Here is a 22,730-nt window from a genome sequence, read left to right on the forward strand (position 1 = left end):
GAATGTTCAACCTGCAAATTATTGTCTTCTGCATCTCAACAGCACAGCTTCTGGCTGCACTGTTACCGTACCTGTTATTTCTAATGCTGCTGCCTTAAGCTACCAAAACAGCCAAGTGTTGCCAGGGAAACAATTTACAGCTATAATAAAAAATACACACTAAATGCTCTGGACATACTGCATACACACTGAGGCACTGTGCATATCACATGCACACTGGCTTATTTCTTAACACATGGACAGCGTATCGGTTGTATTGTTAAACTGCAAAAAAATACATGAAATCTCCAACAAACAGCATCTGCACTAATGACAGTGTAACCCAGAGAAAGCAGTGCTCCACTGTTCCTCAGCCATTACAGTAGGATGAGTGTTGAGCTGCAGTGGAAGTGCGTGGGTGAGAGGCGCTGCTGATGCTACTGCAGCTGGTCCTTTCCCCGCATTCTCTTTTTATAGCCAAACTGCTCATTTGTGTCTCTTTGACGTCACACACACACACACACATACACTGCGCACGGGCACACACACACACACACACACACACACACACACACACACACACAGCCTCTTTCCCCTGGTGATTCATATATAATTAGTCAGAGTTGCGGTGCAATTCTCCTGCTGTCTGTCTTGGTTATTATCTGACAAATTCTCACACCCTGGCCTCTAGTTTGAAGACAGTAAATGCTCATAAGTTTGACACACGGTGCTGGAATTGCTCCAGCTGGCACAAACATACAAAGAAGGTGTTGCTGATTAAAAATAATGAGCTGTGTTGGCCTCTATATGCACCAACTATAGACTATACACTACATACAGGATATTGACATCATGCTAAACATACAATTATTACCGGTATAGTTTCAGTTTAGGAGGCTTGCTGAGACCCAGCAGTCAGCAAACCAAAGACATCTGTTCACATTTACTGTAGCCCATGTATTGGCTTCAAGAAGATCTAAGGACAAACAATAATGAGAATAATAAACAAAACTAACAATTTTAGTATCAACATGCCCCCTTAATATATTGTAAAACCACTACCCACAGCCACTGATACTCCCAAAGCTGGGACAGATTTTTCTAGCATCCCTTCATCTTTACCCCGACGACAGAACTCAGTCTTCAGACGCACTTCTGCATTGTAGACAAAGATGACGTTGCTTTGCACTGCAGGGTGCATGGAGCAAAAGATAAGATCAGTGATTTTTTACAGATTTCCTGGAGGATGTAGAGGGCAGCATAGCTTGATTTTCCCTTTGAGGAGCTGCTCTTGCAATGAACACTATTGATTGGGACCAGAATCAATCAACAGTATAAGAGTGTACATATAAATAAATCACTTCAAATTATGAAATTTATTAAAGATTATTATAGTTCAGCCTTATGAAGACAGCACGTGCTATAGACCCTTGTCTCACCTGACATTTAGACACACACAGGTGTATCTACAGTGATAATATTAATAACAGCTGTATTCCAATACAGGTGTACCATTTCCAGGGTCCTGGTGTTGTGCCTGCTGGCTGTCTGTCATGACTTAGTGGCACAGCTAAATGGAGTGGAGCCTCATGACTGTTATTAGTTCCACCAGTGCGTCTCCTTCATTAAGTCAACATGTCCACTGTGAGAGAGGGCTATACAACCTGTAGTTTTATTAGCCAGCTCTGTTGTTTGGATGTCTTTATTATCCATAACGGTGGAAGCAAAGAAGCTCTTAATAAATGATTCTTAATGTTTGCTGGCTCAGTTTGTTGTTAGGAGAAACGTTGGCAGCGCAGGGCCATAAAATGGGCTTATTATTATCACTTGCATAATTTGATGATCACTTCCATTCCCGTCTCCTGTGTAATATTCCTGTCTCACGTCCATTGCATTTTAACAGGACATTTCATTGGTGCCAATGTCAAACTCAGAGAACACAGTTATTATAAGTAAGTAGTTATTAGCCAGTTGCACCAATTAACCACCCTCAAACTACAGGCCTCTGCTGTTTCTCTTTATTGATTCCTTTAATTTGCGGTATTCTCTGTATTGTCTTTGTATTACTTCTCTGTTTCTCTGAGAAATACCACCCGTAAAGGCTGAAACAGTCTACATATAGTATTGTTGTCTAGTAGTTGTAGCACTAGTACTGCTTTATTTTAAGGTTTTAAAATAGCATTTCTAAATATAACCTTAAACATTTACACAGTATTACCTCAGATTGTTGGACAGTATTATTAATGTGAAGAAACAGATTTCACAATTTAAAAAGGAACTAGATCTGTAGCAAGTAGTTTATCAAATTGTTTAAATGCCACAGTGAGCAGCCCAAACTGATTTCCATTCACTTGTATTGGGGTAGAAAGCTCAGAGACAGATACCTCACAGCTGAATAATAGAACTATCTGACAGGGTAGATGCCACAGAGGGAAGTGAGAAAAAAAGTTTTCTGTGATTGGGTGACCCACCTCTTTAAGAGTCTTCTGAAAAAACAAATATCCTCTTTTATCTCTTTACCTCCACGTTTTTCTTCTCAAAGCTAAAACTTTGGTGCTGCATCTTTCTGATCATTTGCAAATTTTGATCAGTTCATTTACTTACCTTTGTGCAGTTGTTGTCAGTACACCAAATCTCACCCCACATAAAAAGTTTTTCTGTAGTAACAACCCTCATGTTAGTTCAGTGCAGCAATGTGTGTGTGTGTGTGTGTGTGTGTAAACACACGCACATGAATGCACGTACACCAATTATACACTCCCCTGTGCTTACGTATGGACACAGTTTGTGAACTGAGCTGACTCCTGGAAAGCAGATGTATGAATTAGCCGTAGAGAATATTCAGACTAACCCACGTAGACCCATACACATTACTTACACTAATTAGCCAACAGACTTTACCACAGTAGTGTGTGAACTGTGTATGGGTGCATGTGTGTAAGAGAGTGATGGATTGAGAAAACGTCACTGTGTTGTAGTCTTAGTCCAGTCTGTGTTTTTGGATGCAATAATCTCTGTATTGTGATTATCGTTGTTCTGCATGCTAGCTCTGTTTTTAGAGGCTCCATGTACCATCAGGACAGTTTAGTTAGCCAGTTTGGTGGCTGGGACTCAGACAGCAGTGAGGCGGATCGTCCTGACACTGTTTCTCTGTCCTCTCCGCCCGGTCATCAGGTACCTCAGGATGAGTGGAGCGGCTTCTCTCCGTTGGGGAAGGAGGACGACATCCCCTGTCGGAGGATGAGGAGCGGCAGCTATGTCAAAGCCATGGCGGAGGACGACAGTGGAGACTCTGATGGGAGTCCTAAACCCTCTCCCAAGATCCAGGCACGCCGGGCCAGCTACCTGAAAGCCACACAGCCATCACTGACTGAGATGACCACTCTGCAGTAAGATCACCTCTGTCTTCCTTTCCTAACATTGTACTGTATATTAATGTCAGACCTGAATCTCAACCACTCACAAGGTTCAGTTTCTTTTCGACTTTTTTTTACTCCATGTATAAATATGGCTGAAAAGTCATAATTAAGACAACGTAAAACTTTATGAAAATGGTGTATAGAAGTTTTCAAAGACCAAACAGTTATATTTCATTGTAGTCCTCCATAAACATCATAGACAGTTGTGGATATCTGGAATCAAAAGTAGAAAGAAGAAACTATAGTTGTGGATAAATGTGCCCCTGGAGTTTAAGGTCTTGCAGTGATCATGTTATAATCATCACATATTTTTAAATTTAACTGTAGCAATTCTTTGAGCAACAGCATTTGGTACAGTGTGGTAGGAAACAGACGCTTCTCAGAAACATACTATTGTTACCTGACTTCATGAATTAAATAAAATCTTTTTTTTTTTTTGAAGTTTACTTCACACTGTGCTCCTTATCCATGATGAAGAGTGCATTTGGTGTCCTTGTCACTGAAGCCATGTCACAGTCATGTGAAGCCTGCAGTAGGATGTGGTGTTTGCCTTAACATCAGTAACTCGAGCTCGTTGGCATGAGCCTGAACTCATATCAGTAAGAACCAGAGGTGGACACGACAGTAGCTGCACATTATAGCAATTGATCTGTTTTTCATTACCTTGGCAGTGAACTTTCAGAGAGGATTTGTCTACCAGGTCACTAATGGAAATAATTTGTGAAATGATTATGCTACCTTCATAAATACATTTGAATAGTCCAATAGAAGCATACACTGAAAAAAGTGATTTTTTGGTCCTGTAATTATTACTTCAATTATGTATATAATTCTACAAAAAAATATCATTTCAGTGCTTCTACTTTAAAATATCAGATTTCATGCTGTGTGTTACTTGGTGATTGTTTGTAACAATGTATCCTCAATTTTGTATATACATTTTACCCTTTATTCCAAGTAATATTGACTAAACATTACATTAACTTTATTAGTTGATATGTGCAAGTAAAATGTACTTGGGTGATATCAGTGAACCTGGCAACCTTCTTTGCGGAGCGTGACGTCAGCTGAATGGTTCCGCTTGCGGACATGTGCGGACATGAACCAGGATAGCTCGGTCACCATTGGGATTTTCAGCTACATATAACCACGGAGGTAAGTCTTAAACTTAACAAACTGTCTACGTCCCGTTCGCCGCGTTCCTTATTTGCGTACGTCCCTGCTCCAGCACTGAAAACAGTGCGCTAGCATCTTTTTTTCTTTTTTCCGCTAGCTAACAAGTTAGCTAAGGTTAGCGCAAGTGTCGTCCTTTTTGCCCGGAGAGGTACCATAGAGGATGCCATGGTTTTATCAGTACCGCCCGCACCCGCAACATGTGTATTACACTCCCGCCCGCACCAGCAAAACACTGAGAATTTATGCCCGCACAATAATAGAAGTGAATTGATTGTGTGTCTTCTCCTGTCCCGCAGGAGAAAACACGTCATTTTATAGGCTATTAATCGATACTCATGGGGATGTTTGATTCGTTTCCCAGGGCTGCGTGTCTTTGACGCACTGGTAGAGACCTTGTTTTAGCTTTATTTCGATTTCAGTTGTTGACTCCATCATCGTGTCACTCCCGCAGTGTTTTTTTTTTTAGCCGCCCGTTCCCGCCCGCAGCAACATTCAAACCGCCTGCTCCCGCGAGATTTGTATAATAACTTTGCTCTAAGGAGCTGTAGTGTAACAATAGTGTCATGTCATATATCAGTAGTTTCCTGCTGGTTAGACTCCCAACTAGCGAGAGTCTACAACCATGTGACATATCTTTTCTCTTTTTTTCTGTAATTAAATTATTAGAAAATGAAATGTATGAAATATTGTAGCAGATTTTAAAGTTCCAATATGCATCCTAAAGCATGAGTTAATAGAAATTAGTTTAAAAAGCACATAGATAACACTTTTTTCCCCTTTACAGAACCTAGAAGGACATATGCTCATCACTCTGCAACTTTGAGTCCACAGCTGATAGGAGGTAAGATCAAAGTGGTAATGAATAGGAACACAGAACACAAGTTCAGTTTTAATATATTGAATTTGTATGTTTCAGGTGCAATGAGATGGGTGTGTAAGATGTGTAGGTTTGAATCAGAGAAGAGGGGAGCATTGTTAAAACACTACAGACTAAAGCATGGACATGGCGGTCGCAGCCAGTCAGTTCCTTGTCTCCACACTGATTGCCCCTGCTCATTTAAAACATTCAATGCCCTTCGGACCCATTTGTCTCGGCAACATGCACAGATGACACCGCAAAGTGGACCTCTTTTATTTTCTTGTCTACTTTGCTCCTCTGGTTTTTTTAATTCAGAGAAGCAGTATTTTGAGCATCTTGGCAGCCATTTGAGAAAGTTTGAACTCGTAGCATGTGTCTTCAAAAACTGCAACTTCAGCACAAACATTTATTCAACATTCGCTACCCATAGACACAGAAAGCACCATTCACACTCCCCTGATGATTTTAAAACGGAAGTCTTAAAACAACCCTCTGAATCCATTTCGGCTCAGGAAGAGACCTGTGTGGAAGAAAGCTCGGAGCTTTTGGGTGAGGAACCACAGGAGTTGACCAAAGATATAAAAGAGAGGTTTGGTCATCTCTTTTTGAAGTTGGAGAGTACTTTCAATGTCCCAAACAAATGTATTGATGAAATAGTAGATGAACTTCAGTTTATATCTACATGTGCGTCTGGTCCACTTTTAAAAGAGGTGGTTGTGTCCACTTTGATAAATGTGCATAAATGTGATCTGGATCCAGCTGTTGTTTCAGATTTGGTAAAAAATCTTTGTGACTCACACCCTATAAGCACTACCTTGGGGACAGATGGGCCTTTCGCAACACAGTACAAGAGGAGAGAATTCTTGAAAAAACATTTCTCAGTTGTTGAACCCGAAGAACACATACTTGACAAAAAGGAGGGCAAAACCTTCCAATATGTTCCAATATTGCCCTCCTTGATGCAGGTCCTAAGCAAAACTTTTCAAGAAAAGACATTTGAATGTGGAAAAAATTCTGAAAATAAGTACCAGACATTTCGTGATGGATCTCACTACCAGAAAAATGATTTTTTTTCTGTGAAAGAGGACAGAGTCAGTCTAATACTCTATATCGATGACTTTGAGGTATGCAATCCTCTCGGGACATCACGAAAAAAACACAAAGTCACCACTGTATATTGGGTGTTGGGAAACATTCCAGTGCACTTGCGGTCCACATTGGCTTCTATCTATCTGGCAATTCTGTGTAAGGCTGAAGATACCAAGCAGTTTGGATTCCACAGAATTTTAGAGCCACTCTTAATAGATATTCAAAGCTTGGAGGAAGATGGTCTCTTTATTCCAGAGTTAGGCAAAGCCATTAAAGGAACTGTGGTCAGTGTGGTGGCAGATAATTTGGGGGCCCACTCCGTGGCAGGATTTGTGGAGAGCTTCACAGGATCTTACGTCTGCCGATTTTGTGTTGGGGAACGATCAACATTTCAGTCCAGTGAAGTGAGATCTGGGTCTTTTCAACAAAGAACTGAAGATCAACATGCACTGCATGTACAGACAGCTGTGTCTAGTCCAAGTCACACACCTTGCTATGGTGTGAAAAAACAGTGTGCATTGTCACAAAAACTTAAACATTTTCATGTGACATCTGGTTACCCTCCAGATGTTTTACATGACACTCTGGAGGGCATTGTTCCTGTGGAACTGGCTTTGTCATTTGATATCCTGATCAAGAAAAAATACTTTTCTCTCATGGAACTCAATAATGCCATTCGTGATTTCCCATATAAGTGGAGTGATAAAACCAATCGCCCTCATCTCATTCCTGCTAACTTTACCACTCGAAAATCAGTGGGCGGAAATGCACATGAAAATTGGTGCTTATTGCGACTGCTGCCTCTGATAATAGGTTTAAAAGTACCTGAACATGAGCCTGTATGGGAGATGTTGATGACATTGAAAGACATCGTGGACCTTGTCATGTCTCCAGTCCACACAGAAGAAAGCATCTGCTATCTTGACAGTATGATTGCAGAACACCGAAGCAGATTCCTTGATGTTTTTCCCCAAGAGACACTCAAACCCAAGCACCATTTCCTGGAACACTATCCTCAGCTCATTCGGGAATTTGGCCCTGTTGCTGCCCTTTGGACAATGAGATTTGAGGCCAAACACAGCTTTTTTAAGAGAATCGTCAGGCACACAGGTTGTTTCAGGAATATCTTGCTGTCCCTTGCAAATAAGCACCAGCTCATGGTTGCTTACCATCAGTCACATGCTGTCAAACCATCACTTGCAGTCACAAAAACAACAGAGGTCTCTTTAGATGTACTTAAGGATGATCTAAAAGACCTGGTGAAATGCAGATTCCCATCTGTTACAGCTGTGCACATTGCAAATAATGTGTTCTTTTTAGGCACCAACTATGCAGTGGGAATGTTATTGTGTTGTGGCTCCACTGTAGGATTGCCTGATTTTTCTGAAGTGTTGCAGATAATGGTGATTTGTGACAAACTGACTTTTTTTGTGAGACAACAAAACACATGGTACAACGAACACCTCAGGAGTTACGAACTGGAGAACACAGCCAGTGTGCAGCTACTTGAGCAAAGAGAGCTTAAAGATTTTTATCCCTTGGCTGCTTATACTCTTGCTGGAAAACGACTGACAACTTTGAAGCACCACATTTGCCTCTCCTTTTAAGTAAGACTTGAGTAGCTAGAACTAGAGAAGGTTGTTGTACCAATTAATGTCTCTGTGTCTTTTTTTCTCAGTTTTTTGAAGCACCTTCTTCCATTTGAGATGGCCACCCCAGTGAAGCTGCGGATCATCTTTGGCGAGGATGACATTCGCAAACTAGTTCTGCCTTCAGGCATCCCAGGCACAATTCAGGACCTCACTGATGTTATTCAAGAGACATTTCGCATTACAGGATCATTCACTGTACTGTATCAGGACATGGATTTTGGTGGTCAGTTTTTCACTTTGACCTCAATTGAGGAAGTACAAGATAAGGCTACCCTCAAACTTGTAATGGCTGAATCAGTAGTCTTAACTCTCAGCCCTGTAGAATCCCTAGTACCCCAGTCTTCTGATGCAAGCTCTTGCCATTCATCTGGATCTCAGGACACAATCCTGCTTTCCCACCAAGATGAAAGTGGAACATCTTACAGATCTAAGCCATGGCCAACTAATTTTGAAATACCACCTTTTTCTTATGATGTTGAACTTGTACTGGAAGCTGGAAACCAGGCTTATGAAAAGGAAGGCACACTGTTGATCAACCCGAGAGTAACAAGTAGCATACTTGACAAGCTATCAGAGAAAATATTTTGCTTCACAGCATACCCAACTGGTGTCCAGATTTTAGCTGTAGCTAAAGCCTTGGTAGAAAAGTACCCATGCCTCAAAGAGCCAGGGTCTTTTAATGGCTTATATGGCTGGCAACAGAGGATCAAGTATAAAATGGGCAATTACCGGGCAAAGTTAAGAAGTTGCCAGCTAGCTTTTCCAGAACTGGAGGTTAACACACTGAAGAGACGATGCGCCAATGAAGAAGGTTCCTCTAAAGGCATCAAAAGGCCAAAGAAAGCTGAAGTGAACTACCTGCCACCACTGCCATTAGGTGAGACAGAGGAAACTGTAGAGAAGGAGAGACTAGATTTGCTCAAGGAAATAAAGAAGAAGAACAATGGGAAGATAATTAATGAGAAAATGGAGAAGTCTTTTGCAGTCAGAAGAATAGAGGTTGTAAATCACTGCCCCACCGTTCAAGACCTCATGGAACGATGGCCTTCTCTGTTCAGTGAAACTCAGGTAACTCCAGTTCTTTCTTTTAGTTACTGTATATCACACTACATTTGTTTTTTCTGATGGCGACTTGTTCATGCAACAGCTAAGTGTACTTAGGGTTTGTTGAGTCATCTTGATATGATTTTGTGTTTATATCTCTCGTTTCAGATCAAAGAAGAGTTCAAAAGAATAACCACAATTCATCTGGAGCGAACCTTTTTGTCCAAACTGGACAGGCACACCACCAAACTCGTGGAGATATTTCGGAAGAAGGGCGGGATTGCAGGAATGAAGATTCGACCAATGTTGAACTCACTGAGTGAGGTAAATATTTTAATTAATTTAATTGCATCATCTAATGTTGACATCGTACACACTGAGAATGTGTTGCTGATTTTTATTTTGATCAGTGTTTAATTATTTGGATGCACTGACGGGACTGCATTTTTAATTTCGTTGTACTGGTTACAATGACAATAAAGTTCTATTCTATTCTGTTGGCCTCAAACTTTTCTCTTTATCTCATCACTGTGGCCACAATTTACCGCATGATTTCTCCCATAAATGTAGACAAACTTGTCCTCTCTCATAGTATGTGCTCCAAAAACCAGAGACATTTACATAATTTTCATCATGAGTCTTTGAGTGCGTCCAGATTTGTTTCTGCTGCTCCTAGACTCTAATACTAAATTTTCAGACAGAGACAATCAGAAGGGGCTCCAGTGTGATACTGGCTGTCACAACAGCAGCCCTGAGGGACATAACTTTTGTTTTGTTTGGTGTGTTTATCACCTACTTTAGTGTCAAAGTTCAACACACATGCACATGTAGAACGCTGTTGCAAGTTTATATTCCCTATAGGTAACTCTCTGTTTACATTTATATGTGCTGTTTTGTTTTGTTCTCTGTAATAAATGTTCTTATCTTTTTTAACAGCAACACGTCGAAGGCAGAAGAGACATCATCATCCGTTGCTTGGTTGAGTTCCTTGGAGAGTCTGCAGAGGAGCTGATCAAAGACTACCAGGTAAATTTTATGATTTTTGGATGAGGTCGTCTGGCCTTATAATCTGATGTTTACTTCTGATATTATCTTTCGCGGTAAAACTTGTTTATTCTGATAATAAATAAGGGCATAGACATGAACTGGCAATTTTTGACCTTTATTTAACCAGGTAAATCAACTGAGAACTAGTTCTCATTTACAATGATGGCCTGGGCCAAAGGCAACAACATAGCAAATACAGATGCAAAACTACAATACAATACAATATTAATGGCAGTGTGTCCCATTTTTGACTGATATGGCATCTGACATTTTTCTAAGAATTTTTTTTATGAATTTGTTTTGAAGATCAAAGCCACAAGGCTTAGTCCATGGTTCTCTGCACTGAATTGTGGTTCACTGTTGTTTATTTATATTTTCATGCATTTCTTTACACTAACCTCCAACAATCCCCAGACCGACCTGCAGTTCTAGACGCCTTCTTTTTCTCGACAGTGTAACCTACTGGACAGCAGCAAAACTACAACTAAATCAGCCTCTCACAAAAATATCACTTATTGAAACAAGTTACATTTTTAAAGTTTTATTGCACCCCCATAAAAATACAAAGATGTAAGTGTTGATGAAGCATGACACTTCATGGATTAGTGTGATTCTGATGAAGCTAAAAAAAAGTCTCAACAACAGTTTTGTCAGTCGGCATCTAAACACGTCACTCTGCCAGTAGTGTGGTGTTTAGACCAGAGGGAAAACAAATGTGCGAACACAAACTGCACAGCCTTGGTCCACACTCTCACCTCTGGTCGTCTGGCCATAGTCTTGTCCCTCGTGAAAATCAAGGTGTCTAGAACTGTGCGTCCAGAACAGCAGGTCTGAGTCTGCAGTCTCTGAGTCTGCAGATACACCGTACTCAACAATCCACACATTTTTTAACTGTTTCATGTCATTCAACCTCCCTTTCACAAACTGTATTTGAAATCTAGTCTCAGCCACTGATTTGTAGTTGTGGCTGTATGTCTTTTTACAGAATGTCAGCCAAGAAGCAGTGAAAGAGGACTGCAGTCAACACATCATGAAGATCATTGTCATCCATCCGAACGGGGCACAGGAAAATCAAGATTCCAGCTATGTGTCGGTAATCGTAGAGGGGAAAGAGGTTCTGGAGGACTGCAGAAGTGTGGCAAATGCTTGCCTGCTGCTCATGGGTGTCATCTATGCAGTCAATTTAAGTTACCCACTGAAACTGAAATACACATTTGAAGTATTTCAGAAACTGTTTCTTGAGCTTGACATCCTTAAAATGTCTTCAAAAGTCCAGGCTCTCCACAAGAAACTCTGAGCATGAGTGTTTGCAGTGTTGCAGTGTTTCGAGTCTTTGTGCTTATGTCCCATAAAGGAAAGTTGTTGTTTTTTTCTTTCCCCGCATTTCCTGTCAGTGATCACAGCGATCCACTACCAGACAGTGTTGATAGACACATTATACATGTGCTGTTCTCTGTTCTGAGATTTAAAAGCAAGCAAATCATTACAGTACATGGACTCTAAATCATCAACATGTTTACAGTATGTTGCAGTTATGATAATGTTTTCTATTCAGTCAATTTAAGGTTCCCATTGAAACTGAATACACACTTGAAGTGTTCACAAGTGTGAGTGTTTGCACAAGTGTCCCACATAAGAAATGTGGATTTTTTTGTTTTTGTTCACCTTTCCTGTCAGCAATCACACCAATCTACCACCAAACATTGTTGATAGAAAGTAAGACGTTACATGGACTCTTTAAATCGTTAACATCTTTATGTTTGCAGTTATGATAATGTTATGTAGATATTTTAAATATCTATGCCAATTTAAATGGTAAATAAAGAGTGCATTTGAATTATTGGAAAATGTTTCTTTACTCTGTTTCACAGAAATAGCAAAAAATGTTTATTGTAATGTCAAGTAGTAAATTAGATTTAAATCAAGTAAATATTACTTAATCATTTTGTAGAATAAAACAAAGAAAAGTTTAGTTAAATAAGAATAAGAAACGCCCAGAATATTTAACTGGATTTTGCAATTAGATGCAATGGTAATTGAGTAAAATTTACTATCAATAGGTGAGTACTTGTTGTGGACATTGCTTGTGAGGTTTACTTGAGTATTTCTTGTAAAAACAATATGTTACTAGGAAGTAAATGCTACTTAAAATATCCTGAGTAAAAATTACAAGGCCTTTCTGTGTGGAAAACGTTGCCTAGCTTTTTTTAAGTAAATGCCACCCCAAATTTGTTTCAGTGTATGTTACTGTAGGCCTGACTTTCTCTGGGATGGTCATTCAGTTTAGAAGAAAATCTTGTGTGTTTACCACATTGAGGATTTCTTCAACTTCTTCGATTTTTAATCTGACAGGTTTAGTTTGTTAACATGGAGTCTGGAAACCTCTATTAGGCAGAATTTAAATTTAACCCGCTTGTTTTCATTGGCTGAAACTAATATTCATTTGATGAATCAACTTCAGAGGATTAAGGGTCTGAAGGAACTAAACCCAATCATACTCTTAAAAGCACATTTTTTGGATGAAGCAGCGTAGCCCTGATACGGCCGCTAGAAGTAGGCTTGTTTGTCCCGTCAATCGTAACGATAGTGATATAAGTCTGTCCATTCAACTCCGTGGTCCACAGCAGCACATGATCAGACAGACCTGAAGGGTCAGGTGGTGCTGTCCCGCCTAGGGCATAAATTTAGACAGCATCCAGACAGTGACGGTCTTCATGGACTAACTTTGTGCATCTTAAAATATACACTTGTCATTTGTGAACATTTCTACTGCCAGAGTAACACAACCTCTGTGTGTGGTGTATATGTCGTAGTGGAATATATCAGGCCCATTAGACATCCTTGTGTTGTGTGTGTTTTTTTTTTTTTTTTTTTTATTTGTCAGTTTTTTAAGTTATATTTTATATTTTTTTATTGTTGTATCTAAATCAACACTCTACACTTAATCATTTCCACGTGGCTACACTCTGCAGCCTAGTATGAATTATGTAGACCATTGTAGACCATTACTGTGTTGTCTTTATGTTGTTGTTTTCTCAGAAAGTACCCAAATTAAAGCTTAAAAGTTTTCAGCTCTTAACCAGACCTGATTAACACCATCACACCATTAGTTTTAAGTTTTGATCAGAAGTTGCATCCACATTTCTCACGGTAAATACTACTATAAACACATTTCCTTCATATCCAATGCAATATTTACTTATGATGGCAGCAGCCTACTATTTTAGGCTGCACCATTTAATGCTACAAGTAAGAAAAGAGAGCATACCCACAGAGTCAGTGACAGCAAGAAGATGACTCACAGGCCGGACCCCACAATGGAATTGAAAATGAGCAGGGAGAGCACTTCAGTGGAAGCCACAATGTCAGAGGTAGAAGAAAGTTAACTGTGGATATGCCCTGATGGCTGGAAGAAGGTCACTGACAGCAAGGGCCTTAAAACACAATGGAAAGAAAGATGCTTGGGAGCAGGTGAAGAGGGTGGGCCAGGGACACCACACCGATTAGTATTTATTAAGAAGTCAATCAAATGAGTCAGGTGAAGTCAAACAATTAGCTCATTCAGCTAGTAGCTAGTAGAAGTTTGCAGGGCAAAGCCAGGTTAGTGGTGAGAGTAGGCAGCCAAGGAAAGAGGTGAGCAATGGACAGAACCCCAAAGTGAACTGGCCTTGGTCTAGTAAGAAAGGGCACATGGGCAATTGCTTATTCAGATCTGGGACTGCTGAAAGGGATGATGTGAAGTTTGAAAATTAGAAAAGATGGGAGCTTTGATTCATGTATATGGCATGACAGTGTTAGTCAAGGAGGCAACAGTAGAATGATAGGCTTGACCAAGAGCAAAGGCAACTTAAAAGGCAGTGGAGGAACAGTACAGGTAGTGAGAAAGAAGGCTTTAATGTGCTGCAGAATGACCTCAAATCGAGGTTGACAGCTGCTGTAGCTGCGTGTCTGATCAACTGCTCTGGATTTCAAAATTGATATCACTCTTGTTGGCTTCCATTTACTGGGACAATTCCACTGGTAATGGAAAGGTTGATGATACAAAAGTTTGACAAAAAGGCTGCCCTTGGACTGCCCCTGACAGGCTTTTTGTCCATTGCTTTAACTGCCTGATTGAATAAGGATGTGGGGTGTCTGAGTGTAGATGGTGATACTTGAACCCATGCTGTCATACAATATGAAAAATGAGAGAAAATCACTGAGTGCTTGAATAGCTGGGCTGCCTGAGTGGGTATATTGTGCCTGATTATTTTGAAACTATTGGGTCTTGGTTGGGTCTTACTGTTTTTGAAATTCTCCATCAAATTTGAGTTGTCGATTTAAGATTATTTCTAAAAACTTCAATCATTCACATCCTCTATTTTTTCATTCCATATTTTGTTTTTGAAATTTTTTATGTCAGCCCTAATTTCCGGTGGAGAAATATATAGAAACTACAAGATTATGTTGCACTCACTGTTGGACATCATCCAAGTATGCAGTGAGGAACTCCACGGTTTTGCAGGGTGACTTAGCTGCTGCATACATGACCGTGCCATCTGCTTAAAGCTGGCAACCAGTTTCTGTAAGTAGGCCATTTCTAAACAGGCTGGAAAGCAGCAGACCAAGAATTGAACCTTGAGGAATACCCATTCTTTTGTTAAAAGGGATGACTTTTCTTGATCAACTTTCACACATTGCTCTCTAGTTTGAAGATATGACTCAAACCAATCACCTGCTTGTTTAAATGATGACTGTAATCACTACAGTCATCATTTTACAGCCATATTATCCATATCATGGCAGAAAACGTTCAGCTGAGTTAAGATAAATGATAGCCCTTCTTTACTTTAGGACATGTAGGTCAGTCACTCCAGCAAATTTCAAGAACTTTGTCTGTATCTTCAAGTGCAAAACCCATCAAATGCTAGGATGAAACTGGCTCTCAGGAGGAAGGGAAAACCAAGAGTTACATCTGCTGCAGAGGATAACTTCATTACCGTTGGTGTGTTTCCACAAATGTATTTTTATATGTGTTTTTTAATATCTCATTAGACAAGGTTGATAGAAAACATTTGAAAAGACTTGCTCAATTTTGCAAAAATGCTTTAACACTCATCTGTTGATGGAAACACCCCCAAACAGCACTTTCTTTTTTCCCCTTTTTTGCAACATTTCACACGTTTGCTTCAAATTAGCTTGACAATTGAATGGAAACATGGCTCCTTACCAGCCTATTTTCTGACAGTGATTTAGCCTCTAGGACAAAGGGTAATGTTTCGGGGTTTCTGGTGTACTCAGCAGATCCAAATACCGGATATCCGGGCAAGACTTCATCTTCCGTGCGCTGGTCGTTGTTCTATTGGCTATTCCATTAACAGTCACATTAGCAGTTTGACTTTCAAATTCAACAACAGCTTGACATTTTGGATAATCTCTGTAAACAGATGTATGCATATTGATGCAGATCAATAAATAAAAAATAGCTAATACAAAGCTAAATCATTACAATAGGCGATGGATTCCGAGACTCCATTTCAGCCAATGCATTACACTCCTTTGCTTTAAGCATCGACTATTTACCTGCATGCAATTAAAGCCAACTCAAAGGTGACTGTGCAATACTACTGGGACCACAATGGAAATCATAACTGAGTGGCTACCTCCATGGCTGAAAGATGATGGCAATGCAGAAATGCCAAAAAGTGCAGTTCTTCAAATGACTCCTTGATGCTTGCTCCAAAAACAAGTCTATCTCATAGATCCAAAAATGAAATAACCAAATGAATCAAATTATTATTAAAGCTTAAAGTTCTGCATAATTACGGTCATGGCTGCTTTGAGTGACAGCTAGCTGCCAGGTTTCAGCAACCAGGCTTCATTTGGCCCACCTCAGCTCCCGTCATGCTCCACGTCTTACCCAATTTTTGGATTAACCTGGAGTTTGGTGGAGTAAGGCTCTGCCAAGATGGTGATGGCTGGAGCTACTGTTGTGGTAGAATTTGTTTATTATGCAATATGCACCGCTAATTCTTGGAAGTGGAACAATGAACTTCACAATGAAACCTATGGGTGACATCACAGAGACTACGTCCATATTATATACAGTCTATGACCAGAACCCCTATGTCCCTTACCCACAGTTTCTGCATGCAAATGCTGATATCTGTTTAAGAGAGTCCACATAAGTGCTTCACAGACTTCAAATAGCAGACAAATCTGAGAGAAGACTGCTTTAATCAGGCCTTTTTGGTTGGATTGCTGCAAATAAAGCATGTTATTGTGGCCGCTTACATCCCACCGCGGGCTAATGCTAAGTTAGCATTAGAGGAGCTGTACTGCCTGATCAGCGGGCAGATGAACGACAACCCGGAGGCGGCCGTGATTGTGGCGGGGGACTTTAATCACGTTGAACTGAAGGCGGTGTTTCCCAAATTTCATAAGTACATAAAGTTTCCTACCAGAGACAGTAACATTTTGGATCAAGTTTACTGCAACATCCCTGCTGCTTACAAGGCTGCAGCAGCTCCACACCTGGGCATGTCAGACCACATCTCCGTGAAACTCATTCCTGCCTACAAGCCTCTGGCCTGCAGAACAAAGCCGACCACCAGGACAGTACAGATATGGACTGAGGAGGCCTCCTCTGCACTTCAGGACTGCTTCGAACTGACAGACTGGACTGTGTTCAGAGAAGAGGCAGACCTTGAGGAGTACACATCATCTGTATTGTCTTATGTTCAGTTCTGCACTGATGCTGTCCTCCCTGTTAAGACCATCACAGTGTTTCCCAACCAGAAACCATGGCTGGACAGCACAGTGCGGTCCCTGCTGAAAGCCCGGGATACTGCCTACAGATCTGGAGACAGGCTGGCTTACAGCAGGGCTCGAGCAGAGCTGAAGAAAGGAATCAAGCAGGCCAAGCTCCAGTACAAAAACAAAATTGAAGATCACTTCAAGAACAACAACCCACAGAGCATGTGGAGAGGCATCAGAACCATAACGGACTACAAGCCGAACACACAGCTCACCAGCCACGACCCCGCCCTGCCTGACACCTTGAACAGCTTCTTTGCCCGCTTCGACACATCAGGCAGCAGAGAAGTCACACACCTACCCCGGCTGGAGGAGCAGCACCAGCCCCTCGTCCTGCAGCAGCACCAGGTGTCATCCACCCTGAGGAGGATCAACACCCGCAGAGCTGCAGGACCGGATAAGGTGTCAGGCAAGACTTTGAGGACATGCGCTGACCAGCTAGCAGGAGTGTTCCTGGACATTTTCAACCTGTCCCTGCAGCTGTCCACGGTTCCTGAGTGCCTCAAGTCCTCCACCATCATTCCGGTACCGAAGAAGACATCCATCACCTGCCTGAATGACTACCGGCCTGTTGCACTGACCCCGGTAATCATGAAGTGCTTTGAGCGGATTATTCTCAGGTACATCAGAGACTTCATCCCCTCGGACCTAGACAGCCTTCAGTTTGCTTACAGAGGGAATCGGTCCACAGAGGATGCTGTCTCCATCACCCTGCACACAGCCCTGACCCACCTGCAGCAGCCCAACACCTACGTCAGGATGCTATTTGTAGACTTTAGCTCAGCTTTTAACACCGTCATCCCAGACAAGCTGGCGCTGAAGCTACACACGGTGGGTCTGCCTGCGTCTCTGTGCCACTGGATCAGAGACTTTCTCACCAACAGGCCTCAGGTGGTGAGAATAGGGAACATCACATCATCCCCTCTGGTCCTCAGCACGGGCACGCCACAGGGTTGTGTGCTCAGCCCAGCCCTCTTCACCCTGTTCACTCACGACTGTGCTGCCATCCACCCCACCAACACAGTCGTGAAGTTTGCGGACGACACTACAGTAGTGGGTCTCATCTCAGATAACAACGAGACCCACTACAGAGAGGAGATACACCAGCTCACCCAGTGGTGTTCAGCCAACAACCTGGTGCTGAACACAGGAAAAACCAAGGAGGTCATTGTGGACTTCAGGAGGTCCAGGAAGACGGATCACGCCCCCCTCCTCATGGACGGAGAAGTGGTGGAGCGTGTGGACAACATCAGGTTCCTGGGCCTCCACATCGCATCTGACCTCTCCTGGTCCATGAACACCTCCCGCCTGGTGAAGAAGGCACAACAAAGGCTCTTCTTCCTCAGGAAGCTGAAACGGGCTGGACTCTCCTCTCGGTTGCTCGTTAACTTCTACAGGGCCACAATTGAAAGCATCCTCTGCCTCAGTGTGACAGTGTGGTATGGCAGCTGCACGGCACAGGAGAGGAAACAACTGGCACGGGTGGTTAAAACTGCACAGGGCATCGTGGGCTGCCCCCTCCCTGACCTAGACTCTATATATGAAGGTCGGGTCAGAAAGAGGGCGAGATCCATCGCCACGGACCCCAGCCACCCGGGCCACAGACTGTTTGTACCGCTTCCATCAGGAAAGCGGTACAGGAACATCCGCACCACCACTAACAGACTGAGGGACAGCTTCTTCCCCAGAGCTGTTAGAGCTGTCACCCCCAGCAGCCCCTCACTGCAGTGAGAGACTGTGTGAACTGTGAACACTGCACACCGCACTTTACACCTACACCTACACCTCTACCTCCACCTGCACCTTCTGTGTACTTGACTTTTATGTACACACATATACTATAATTATATACATTTTAGTATATCAGCACATTTCAGTTTCATTGGCATATTTTATTCTGTCGGAACATTTCACTGTGTATATTTTATATTTTATTCTGCTTGTATATTTTATTCTGTTTGCACATTTCACTTCCATATTTTATTGTTTATTGTTTAGTATATTTTATTGCCTAAGTATATTTTCATTCTGTTATATTTTTAATTGCTTCACGAATATTTTTTTTTTATTGCATGTTGGTTTATTTTATTTTATTGTAGTTATCTTAATTTTATTCACTCTTTCTAGCCTTATCTTTCTTACCATCTAACATGGGGGTTGCAATGAAAATTTCATTGACATGTGCAATGACAATAAAGACTCTTGAATCTTAAAGCACTACTGAGGGACACCAAGAAGAAGAAGAGAATTGCTTGGGCCAAGAAACACCAAAAATGGACATTAGACCAACTGAAGTCTGTATTTTGGACTGATGAGTCAAAATTTGAGTCAATTTTTGGTCCCAAATGCTGTGTCTTTGTGAGATGCAGAGACGGTGAACGGATGGTAGGAGGAGGAGGAGGTGTGATGGTGTGGTGGTGCTTTGCTGATGACACTGCTTGCGATTTACTCAAAATTCAAGGCACACTTAACCAGCATGGCTATAATAGCATTCTACAGTGACATGCCATCCTCTCTGTCTGTGCTTAGTGGACCATCATTTGTTTTTCATCATGACAATAATCTAAAACACACCTTCAGGCTGTGTAACCCCACCTAAACCAAACTGAGATGAGCTGAACCACAGAGCTTACTGTGAACAGCTAAGCGACTAAAAGAAGAAATAATTTCCAAGCACAATGTTAAAGTTGACACATTTCTTCAATAGATTACTTTTGTATTTCTGTCTTTAACGGTTTCAAAATAACATAAAAGGAAAGGCGCCTGAAGCAAACGTTTTGGCACCCTGCATGGTCAGTACTTAGTAACACCCTCTTTGGCAAGTGTCACAGCTTGTGAAGGCTTTCTGTAGCCAGCTAAGAGTCCTTCACACCCTCCCTCCAGGATTGTCACCCATTCTTCCTTTGAAAAGGGTCTCTAGTTCTGTGAGATTCTTGGGCCGTCTTGCGTGCTCAGCTCATTTGAGATCTATCCACAGATATTCGGACAGGACTCGTTTCCAAATTGCATCAGGCTTGTTTCAGTGTTCCTTTGCAAACCTCTGACTGTGGATTTTATGGCGAGGACACAGGATAGGTTGTCTTCTGATGATCTTCCATGAAGGTCATATTTGCTCAGGTGTTGCTGCACAGTGGACAAGTACAACACCACAAGAGTCTGCCAAATTTTCATGAAGGTCTTTTTTTGATTTGCCATTTCAGCAATCTCATGAGTTATCTTGGAAAGTTTTCTTGGTCTTCCAGACCTCAGCTTGATCTTCAATGTTTCTGTTAACTGTCTTTTCTTAATTACATTATGAACTGAGACTACCTGAAAATGCCTTGTTATTTTCTTATTATTTTGCTTTTTTAATTGCTGGGCACCTGCTTAGGGGAGCATGCCTGCTTGGCCTTTCCTGAAAAGTTGTCTGAGAGCTCAGACGTCTTAGCAAAACAAAAATAATGCACACCTGCTTAAAATGTGGAAGAGGATGTTTCATCTTTAACTCTCAGTAGATCTTGTGCTCACTTCACCATTCACAGTAACAGAAATTTTGACCAGGTGTGCTCAAACTTGTGCATGCCACCGCAACGGGTACTCCTGTAGAAAGCACATTCCAGGTGAAACTAAACTATAAAACATATCTTGCTTGACACTGTTTTTGTTTGCCACATGGGCTTTAAAACATGTTTACACATGCTACGATGTTTAATACTTTACCCTGTTAGCAATATTTTCATTTGAAATGGTCTTTACTTAAGTGGACGAAATCTAAATTGTAACATATCATCATGTTGTTGATGCTTAGAGAGACTACGGTGATAGAAACTACATGCCTGTCACACTGGGGTGAGGTTTGTCTCATCTTTGGTTTTCTTTCTTGTCATTTCCTGTTTTATTTTGAAGGCCTAACTCTCCTCTCGTTTCAGAGCTTTCAGAGTTTTGTTGTTTTGTTATCGATGGTTTATAGCCAATTTTCAGTTCTTTGTTAGATTTTTCCTCTGTTTCGTTTGTATTTCATAGTCATGTTATTTTCCTCCGCGTTTTCAGGAGTGATCTTTTATTTCTGTTCTGTTAGTTAAGTTCTTTAGGTCTTTCATAGCCGTTTGTTTCTTCCTCCTTGTGGAGCGTTTTTTGTTACTTTATTATTTTTTCATGATATATCTTGTTAGAATTTACCTAGAGTAATTTCATAGCCATTTTGGTTTCACTCTGCGAAGAGATCTCTGAACCCAGTTTAAATAAATCTGTGGATTTTGCTATCTCTGCATCTGAGTCCTCATTCCAGTATCGGCCTGACAGTAAAAACACTCATGAAGAGTATAATGACACGAAGGCAATAATTCTGTGGCTGTGAACAAGGGAAGCAAGGGTGAATCGACCAAGGGACAAAGACACACTGACACAAGACAAGCGAGACGCCGACTATTTAACACTGAAACGAGAGGAGAGTTAGGCCTTCAAAATAAAACAGGAAATGACAAGACACAAAACCCAAGACGAGACAAACCACACCATGGTGTGACAATACGTAATACTGTGGTCAAAAATGACCATAAAATGACTTTGAACAGCTCCTCATTATAGAAGTGTGTGTTTGATAAGGTTCCAAACCTGTGAAGAAGAAAATAGGTGTTTATCATATGTTGCATGGCAATGGCATGTCTTAGATTAGTCATATATGGTAAACAGAGTCCCTTTAAATGAACAAGAAGGATATTATGACAAGCAGCTGCTACAGTTATAGAAAGAAAATCTTATATGTATCATTTTGGAACTTTCATAAGTTAGATGCTTCTAACTTTCTTATGTCAGATTTAGTCTGGCTCTGCCAGCTACAGTGGTGATACAAACTCTGAGCAATGCAGTGGTGGGGGAAATAGAGAGGAGGTGTTCAGAGCCAATGTTGACATTTGGAAAAAAACAGCTGAGATCAATTTTTATTTTAAACAACTCAGTTCTACTGTAATATTTAAGTGGCCAGCATTATTAGTATTTATCCTGGCTAATCCACTGTTGGCCTGTAAATGGGTCAAATATCTTGACAGTTATTAAAAATATTTCTGATATGTTTAGGGTGCTAGATATTTAAATATTATTTTGATGGATTTCTATTTTTCATTTTGTCATTTTCTACACTGCCACATGCTCTAACTGAAGTAGAGTATTACAAAGTTCAGGGATAACCTTGTGTGTAACTCTGCATCTCTGTCGTCCCTGTGTCAGGATTTCGACAGAGCACTCCCCCAAACTTCAGATCCGGAGCCACAGTTACCTGCGTGCGGTGAGTGAGGTTTCAATCAATAGAAGCCTGGATACCCTGGACCCCAAAACCCTCCTCGACCCCAAATCGCTGCTGTCCTCACCCCAATACCGCTCTCGAAATGAAAGCTACATGAGGGCCATGAGCACCATCAGTCAGGTTGGTTGCCAACACTGCTGCCTTTATATTTAAAGTATGCCTCACCCAGTCATTTCACCACAGATACACACTGGCTTGGATGGACGTAATAGTGTTTGAACACATTTTCATGCACTCTGCTGTAAATTGTAATGTGTGGAGAGTTATCTATACCAGATTGAGAAAACCCTTGACTTTCACTTACTGGCATTATTTTTACAGATTTGTGTTGATTTGTTCATCTGGGAGATGACTCCAAGCACATGCAACCTATTGAGAGTTTGGGCTGG

At 41.3% G+C, this 22,730-nt stretch overlaps 2 protein-coding genes across 2 annotated transcripts in view; both read left to right on the forward strand.

Annotated features, from left to right (window-relative positions):
- Positions 1-22,730, forward strand: part of LOC121614794 (disks large-associated protein 1-like) — an 84,199-nt gene that overhangs the window by 8,863 nt on the left and 52,606 nt on the right. Inside the window, exons 4-5 of the mRNA XM_041948869.1 lie at positions 3,154-3,368; positions 22,266-22,461. Coding sequence (XP_041804803.1) covers positions 3,154-3,368; positions 22,266-22,461 — 411 coding nt within the window. The remainder of the gene's footprint in view (positions 1-3,153; positions 3,369-22,265; positions 22,462-22,730) is intronic.
- LOC121614792 lies at positions 4,480-12,129 on the forward strand. The gene is made up of 6 exons (XM_041948867.1): positions 4,480-4,553; positions 5,359-5,415; positions 8,201-9,242; positions 9,387-9,542; positions 10,155-10,244; positions 11,251-12,129. The coding sequence occupies exons 3-6, from the start codon at positions 8,229-8,231 to the stop codon at positions 11,560-11,562; spliced, it is 1,572 nt and encodes a 523-aa protein (XP_041804801.1). The 5' UTR covers positions 4,480-4,553; positions 5,359-5,415; positions 8,201-8,228; the 3' UTR covers positions 11,563-12,129.

This window comes from Chelmon rostratus, chromosome 12, assembly GCF_017976325.1.
Source record: "Chelmon rostratus isolate fCheRos1 chromosome 12, fCheRos1.pri, whole genome shotgun sequence".
Taxonomy (NCBI): domain Eukaryota; kingdom Metazoa; phylum Chordata; class Actinopteri; order Chaetodontiformes; family Chaetodontidae; genus Chelmon; species Chelmon rostratus.

Excerpts from the sequence above, each read along its gene's own strand:
- LOC121614792 (XM_041948867.1), top strand. The coding sequence starts at position 8,229 with ATGGCCACCCCAGTGAAGCTGCGGATCATCTTTGGCGAGGATGACATT. Across the intron at positions 9,543-10,154 it reads TGTTGAACTCACTGAGTGAG|CAACACGTCGAAGGCAGAAG; the intron begins GTAAATATTTTA and ends CTTTTTTAACAG. Across the intron at positions 10,245-11,250 it reads AGCTGATCAAAGACTACCAG|AATGTCAGCCAAGAAGCAGT; the intron begins GTAAATTTTATG and ends GTCTTTTTACAG.